This window comes from Corvus kubaryi, unplaced genomic scaffold (assembly GCF_017639235.1).
Source record: "Corvus kubaryi isolate FWS band 111438036 unplaced genomic scaffold, C.kubaryi_AGA036_p1.0 72, whole genome shotgun sequence".
NCBI classification, from domain to species: domain Eukaryota; kingdom Metazoa; phylum Chordata; class Aves; order Passeriformes; family Corvidae; genus Corvus; species Corvus kubaryi.
Window position 1 is genome coordinate 1,071,776 of NW_024582060.1, and position 7,433 is coordinate 1,079,208.

General features: G+C 51.0%; 1 protein-coding gene across 6 annotated transcripts in view; it reads left to right on the forward strand.

The window, feature by feature from the left end:
- Positions 1-3,871, forward strand: part of ADIPOR2 (adiponectin receptor 2) — a 44,696-nt gene extending 40,825 nt beyond the window's left edge. For all 6 annotated transcript variants that reach the window (XM_042050172.1, XM_042050173.1, XM_042050176.1 and 3 more), the window contains one exon: positions 1,117-3,871. In XM_042050172.1, coding sequence (XP_041906106.1) covers positions 1,117-1,248 — 132 coding nt within the window. In that variant the 3' untranslated portion in view covers positions 1,249-3,871. The remainder of the gene's footprint in view (positions 1-1,116) is intronic.
- The last annotated feature ends 3,562 nt before the right edge of the window (positions 3,872-7,433 follow it).

Below are 7,433 nucleotides of genomic sequence, written 5' to 3' on the forward strand. Positions count from 1 at the left end.
CTCTGGGATCTTCCCCCTGTCTGGCTCCTCATCTTGTTATAGCCAGTGAAAATGCTGGACAGAGATGGTAGGCTTTGGGGGGATCCCTGGCCCAGAAGAAGGGAAAGTGGGGTGAGCAAGTGGGTGGTGGGGGAAACTTGGTATGAGGGAAAGCATCAATGAAGGCTTGAGGAGAAATACCTGAGGAAGTGTAAGGAAAGGAGTTGGGTGGAGCAAGAGTAGAGGGGAAGTGTACCTTTTGAAGGCCACTGTACTTGCACTTAGGATTGTTTAAGACCCCTAAAGAAGACTAGAAGTGAGAGTGAGGCCTGGTTGTTTGGCTTTTGCACAGCACCAGTTTGCTTGGTTGGTTTAAGTGGCCAAAGCATTGTAACTACAATGAGCTAAGCTCCAAAAGCACTGGTGCACCACCAGCTCTTTTCCAAGCTTCCCATGAAGCCTGCAAATACACATTTGTAGGAATATTTCAGGAGCATTATCCACAGTGGTATGGCTTCCCTCAGACAAGGCATGCTTTGTCATGTAGCTCCCTCACGGATTTCGTTCTGCTCTGCTCCAGTCAGTGACATCCTGGGCATTCATTCAGAACATCCAGTTGTTTCTAGGTTTTATTATAACGCCACGTTTCTCTGTTCTGTTTCTTGGTGGTAGAGAAACAAAATACCAGCATGCAGAATCCACTTGGTAAAACTTACACCTGTGACCAGAGCAGAGTTTGTACCTGTTATCTGTAGGAGAGGACCCTTTTTATCCATAAACCACCATTGTGTCTTGTGGAGGAACTAATTTTGAAAGTGTCCTGCTTAAGCCTTTTGCCTAGGGTTCTGAAATGATCCTTGTCCCTTTGCAAAGATGAGTTACAACACTTCTGTTGCACAATTTTGGGTTGACCAGCTGGTTCAGGTGACTCTGAAGGGAAGGGGGGGATGTGTGTGTGCGGAGAATTGGATTATTTTGCTGAAGACAGTAGAGGGGTGGGCTTTAACACACAGCTTGGAGAGCTCTGCAGCCCATGGTGTGAGGCACTGCTCTGTGTTACTGTGTACTTCAGCTGAATGTGGGGCTGCTGAGGGCCAGGGGGCCCCGGGGCTGAACAGAAGCGTTTCCTCCCCGCAGTTCCACTCCCATCAGCTGTTCCACGTGTTCGTCGTGGCTGGCGCTTTCGTGCACTTCCACGGAGTCTCCAACCTGCAGGAGTTCCGCTTCACGGTCGGAGGGGGCTGCACAGAGGAGGAGGGGATGCAGTAGGAGCAGCCTTCAGCCCAAGGTCACAACCAAAAGAGAGCCGCCGGCACGGGCCAAGCATCCAGGCTCAGCAAAAGGAATACCTAAGAAGAATCCAAGTTTCAGCTGATGAGGCATGGAGCTTCATGGGGATTCTGACTAACCAAGATAAATTCTATACCTCAAGCAATGGAATAAATCAATTTGAAGACCAGGAAATTCTGAAAACCTAATTTATTCTTGGGATCTACAGATTGAGCTACAGAGGACCCTTTCCAAATCGGCTTCTGTTCAATGCCATATTTATTTGTAGAATTGGGGAGGGATAGCTTAGCAGTTTCCTTTTTTTTTAAAAAAAAAGAAAAAAAAAGTCAAGGTTAAATTTATATCCTCTTGGAGGGTTTGGGCGTTGATTTTAGATGCTCTTTTGGGAGAAAAACAAATTGTAAATAAGATTTCTAACTTTCTGTTTAAATAAAATTTATATAAATGTTTTAAACAATGGGTGGGGGGAAAAGGGTTTTTGTAAAGAATGCAACATGCAAGTACCACACACTGTTTCAATTTTGCACAAAACAAACGACTGCAGGAGGACCAGGTAAAATTCCCAGGAGTGAAGCACGTTGGCCCTGTAGATTTTCCTGGTGGCCAGCATGCCCTGGGCAATGTGGGGTCCTGGCCAGCACCTGGAGTAGGTTCAGGACATGTACACGAGGGTTGTGAAGGCTGGATTAATCATGGTGTCATTCAGGTCACAGTGTGAGCAAATGGATTTGCTCCAGTAGCTGGGAAGGTGCATCTGCTCCCTGCAGATGTGTGGGACAGCTGCCTTCCCAGCCCGGGTGGAGTGGGCAGTTTGGGATCATGGATCCTACAGTTGGTTGGTTTGGGTGTCACCCTAGGAACTGCAGCGTGGTGGGATAACTGCACATGAATGGCAAACAGTCCAACTCCATCAGTGCCTGCCTACACCCAAAGGCCCCCAGGGAGAGGATGGTTGCCATTTGCAAGCTTTGTTTGGTCTGAGGGATGATGGTAATAGACTTGTCAGAAAATAGTTGAGCATGTGAGGGGAAGCAGAGGTGGGGTTAAGATGGACTGGAAAGAGGAAGCTGTGTGCTCCAGTTAACAGGCACTGGCATCACCATCCTGTGTGTCAGGCTCCATATGCCAAGGCAGTTTGAGGGGTTTTTTTTTAGGAGGAATAGATCCCTAACCAGCCCAGTGCAGTTCCTCCTTTTTCTTTTTTTTCCTTTTTTTCTTTCTTTTTTTTTTTTTTGTCCTTAGGTCTGCTTTCCATCTGTGCTTTTGCAATGGGACTGCTGGTATTTCTTAAGCCTAGACCTGAGAGTTCAGCTGGATTGCTGTGGAGCAGACACACCTCCTATATAAGGGGAGGCAAATACCCTTCTCCTGTGTAATTGATGTAGCTTGAGCTTTGGAGCCCAGTCAGAAGCCAGACTTGAAGGAGAATCTTTGGAGTCGTAAGGTGAAACTTGAACATTTTGTTTGTTATGGCACAGGTATTGCTTGGAGGCTTTAGCTGGAAATTCAGAGCAATTACCTCTCTCACAGATGAGTTAAACAGCTCACACCATGATGCAGTATTTCACAGGGAAGGAAGGAAAAGGGTGGTTGGTTGTTGTGCAGGGTCGGTTTTTTTGTTGTTGGGTTTTGGTTTTTTTTTTTTTTTTTTTAGATTCCCTCAAGTTTCAGTTTTTATCCTTCAAGATAAACAGGTGGATTGCAAGATCTTCCCATCCCCTGGATGTCACAGTGTGTTTTGGGGAGTTACTTTGTCTAATGGAGTCAGGTAGAAGCAGAATGGCCTCCTAAAGCTGAGTGGGTATTAAGGCTTCACCCCTCGAGTGGAGTAAAGCCTCTGAGAGCAAGGTCAGTGCAGAAGGAGGAGCTGCAGCAGTCTGCAGGCTAGAGGGATGTGTTCTCAGTAGGATCCCTCACTGGATGCCTGCAGGGCTGGAAGTAGTTGATCCCAGGTCGGTGGTATTTAAATGAAGGAAAGAGCAGTATTACCTTGGATGTAAGGGCCAATAGCGCTGGCATCCCAGACAAGGCTGGTGTGTGAGCGAAGTGTGGTACATATCACAACCAGAGCTGGCTGGAAGGTGCTTTGGGATACCTCTGAACAGTACCAGCAGAAGCAGCAGTCTCCATCCTGGGTCATCCCACGTTCACTCCTCGAAGGGTGATTGTAACCTGGTCCTACACAGCACAGAACTATTACAAAAACACAGTACTCCACCTGCTATTCTTAACCCAGTCAGTCTCTCCGTTCAAGAAGTTTGTGTGTTCCAATAAAAACAACCTAGCTGTGCACTTTTCTGTAGCTTTTGCTGAGAACTCTTCCCAGGTTGGCACCTGAATGCCTTACTCTCAGCAGTCAGAGGCTTGCTTGCTCTGTGTGCAGGTTATTGCCATAGAATAGTTAGGACCTACAGCTTCTTTCCTTCCCCATTAAATAGTGGCCTTGTTCAGTATATTTCTTTTTAACAATTGCTTACTGTTGGAAGCAATGAAGCACATTCTGGGGTTTTGATGGCTGGGGGCTCTGGTGATGGTTCCATATAAGATGGGATCTTATTACTTGCTGTATTCTTAACTTCTGCTAATAAAAGAACCAAATGGATTATTGTCTAGTTTGGGTCTTTCTGCACTGTATGGGCAAGAGGGGGCAGGGGTGCAAAGAACAGGAGGTGGGGGGGAAAAGAGGGTCGTTGCTGGAGACTTTGGTGGTTGTGGGCAAAATTTTAGGTGAAGTTCAAGAAGTTCAGGAGGCCTGGGCTTGAATTCCTGGTGTAGAGGAAATGCCTCCTCCCATCCTGTATCCATGTAAAGGATTGATCACCTCCTCATGGTGTGCAGGCTTAGGGGCTGGCATGAGTGGGGCTTGACTGGGGAGGGAGAGGGGCTGGTGGTGGCCAGAACAGCCTGTGCCCAGTGGGGCCTTCTGCTGTTCGCTGGCTGTCAGCAAACATCTGGGAAAGCCTGGGAAGGATACCCCTAATCCTGCTCTTGTGTTGGCTCACACCAGGTCTGGGTATCCACAGCTGAGCTGTGCTTTTTACCAGTTCCTTCACTCAAGATGAGTGTTCAGCAGTGACTGGTAAGAGACACAGCTCCTGTTAATGACCTTGACAGCTTGATGGATGTCTTGGGATGGATTATTATTATTATTGTTATTATTATTTTAATGAAAAGCAAATTCAAGGAACGTGGAGAATGTTGGTATCAGATTTCACACAAATTGCACTAAAAGTGCATTTGAATATGAATTGGGTTTATTCTGTTTCCAGAAAGCAGAGTGATACTTAAAAGTTGTCTGGTCAGGATAAAATTGTATATCCTGCCTCCTCTGTGTGTAGCTGTGTCCATGCTCTGCCCTCTCCCAAGAATCACTTGCTTCATTCATTGCCAAGTATCCCAAGTATGGGTTGAAGTGCTGCAATCAAGGTGAGTGTCTGAGGCCACTGTCTAACTTTAAGGAGCTGGAAATAAATGAAGCACATGATTAGGACAGAAGAGCTGACTGGTTTAGTTGAAGCTATTAAAGGCTTCCCTGCAAAACTGAGCTCTTTTTCCTTTTCTCTTTTTTTTACCCCTGCCTCCTGTGTGGCATCAAAGCATCTTGTTTGAACCAAGCCCTCCTGTTGCACAGTGCTGCTGTATCTGCCTGGAATGCCCAGGCTGAAATTCTCCAGGCTGATTTCCAGGAGTGCAGAGCACTAATGTGGTTTGAATGAAGTGGCTTAAGAAGATCGATTCCTTGGAGGGGATGTGTGGTAATTCCTAGGTACATACTGCTCTTGAAGGAGGAATACTGGCCTTGAGTGCACGGCAGCATGAAGAATGCCACACCTGGTCATCTCCAGCTCTTTTAACAATGAGCAGTGAAGGAAAAGTGCAGGGGGGGAAACTGCCCAACACCACCTGGGCAGCTGCTGTGAGAGCCTTGCAGTGTGAGCAGTCCTGTGTTCACCACTGGAAGGTTGGTTCCTCGGGCAGGCATGGTGGGGTGAGAGCCCAGCGCTCCTGGCTGAGTGCACAGAGCTGGTTTGCCAGCTTGATCTTACAGAGTCATAGAATGGTTTGGGGTGGGAGGGACCTTAAAGATCACATCATTCCAACCCCCCTGCCATGGACAGGGACACCTTTCCAACACTTCCACGGATGGGGCAGCCACAGCTTCTCTGGGCAACCTGTGCCAGTGACTCACCACCCACATAGTGATGAAATTTTCTGGCACTTCCAGAAGCTTCACCTTTGCCTTTCTCTAGTAAAATTCATGTTTAAACTACAGAGGTTTTGCTGTTCCTGAGCTGGGAGATGCTTGCGCCGGAGATTCACCATGATCTTGTTTAGTAGCAGCTTCATCTCTGTACTGGCACCGCTGAGCACAGAGGCTCTTCACAGCACAAAAACTGAACTGGTCTAGTTGTAAATGAGATGGGAACATCACTGGCCTGGCTGGGTTCCCAGAGCAATGGTGTGTTTCCCTTGGAGAGGCAAATGTCACCCCAGCCAGTTCCAGTGGCTGGCTTTGCTTTCACCTCTAAGCGTGCCCAACCTGTGCCTGTGGTTTGGGGATTGTCTTGGCGCCGGCTGGAGCTGAGCTGCCCCAAACCCAAGTTTTGTGTGTGGCTGTGGCCAGGCTGCGGGGCTGGCGCTGGCAGACGGGGGCTGTGGGGTGGCATCTGCTGCTGGCACGGGCAGCCAGCCCTCCCGGGAGGGAGCAGCCGCTGCCACCACCTCCCTGCCGGCTCCTGGCCACGGCGGCCAGCCCGGGGCTCTGCCCTGGCTCTGGCCCAGCTCCGCCATCCCGCTGCCTGCAGGAGTAGCCGGGCTGGCCTTGCTGCCTTTGCCAGGGAGCCTCCTGCCAGCTTTGGAAGCGATACTGTGTCCCTCGGGGCGGGCAGGAGGAGGTGACAGCAGGCTCCAGCCCCGCTGCCAGGGGCTAAAGAAAGGCGCTGCTGGCCGAGGCAGCCAAGCAGGAGCAGCCGGGGGCTTTGGCCGGTGCCGCTGGTGCGGGGCTTCCCCGGCAGCTCCCTGTCCCTCTCCCTGCTGCCTGAGAGAGGCCAAGCCTTTGTGCAGCGGTGGCCTCCAGTGAGGCTGGCGGCTCCTGTGGCCACAGCCTCTCCTGGAGGAGAGCTGCGGGAGCACCCGCGCACATCCCTGCGCAAGGCAGGCTCTGCTCCCGGCGGCACTGGGGGGAAGGACAGCGGCAGCTGCCGGGCCCCGGCGCAGCCAAAGAGGTCTGAAGACAGGGCTCAGAGCCCAGCCCTGCTCTGCTGCCAGCAGGGGCCTGCCTGGGGAAAGGCGGGGTGCCAGGGCTCCCAAAATCGGAGGCAGCAGCAGTAGCAAGCAAAGCAGGAAGGCTGATGACATTTCCTGCGGGTATTTACAGCAGAAACGGGCTTGGTGGCGTCCGAGTGGGGCCACTCCAGAGTGCAGCAGGCGCTGCTGAGGAGCTGCACGCGTGGCTGTGGCTGATGTCCCGGGACAGTGACACAGTGACTGCCGGCCGAGGGACAGGAGGTGTAAAGGCTTCTGTCAAGGGCAGGCAGAGGTGGCGTGGGGGAGCAGCCTGTGCCGAGGGATGGGGGAGCCCAGCTGGTGATGGAGTGTTTGGCACACGGCGTTTGATGCTCCTTCTCTGCTTGCTCTTGAGACTTAGCTTAGCACAAAAAAATGTGCTGCATTAGGCTGCCCTCAGCTCTCTCCCCTGCAAGCAGAGGCTTGTGAGAGCCCAGGATTTCTGTGCTCACAGTGCCACTGGGCTTTTTCAGCAGAAAAAGCATCCTGGAAAATACTCTGAGGAGCCCGAGTTTGAGGTGTGCATGAAACCAAGCAGAACTGTGGTACTGGTCCTTTGCTGTGGCAGAGATGGGCCACACACCCCACACACCTCTTAACACACTTGGAGCCTGTGGCTCCTGGCCGTGGCCACTGCTATGCCCCGCCTGCGATGTGCCAGTCTCTTGCTAAGTGTAAGCCAACTCAGGCCAGCCTCCTTTTGTGGCCAATCCCAACTGCAAACAGCTGCTGTAAATCCAGGGCTGATTTTCCTACTCTCTTGTAGGATGAAGTCATCCCTGTCTGGGCACACTCGAAGGCGTAGCCACCAGCCTGCTCTGTCCCATGCCGTGAGTCAGGGGAGGGCACGTGTGTGACGCTGTGCAAGGTGTGTATCC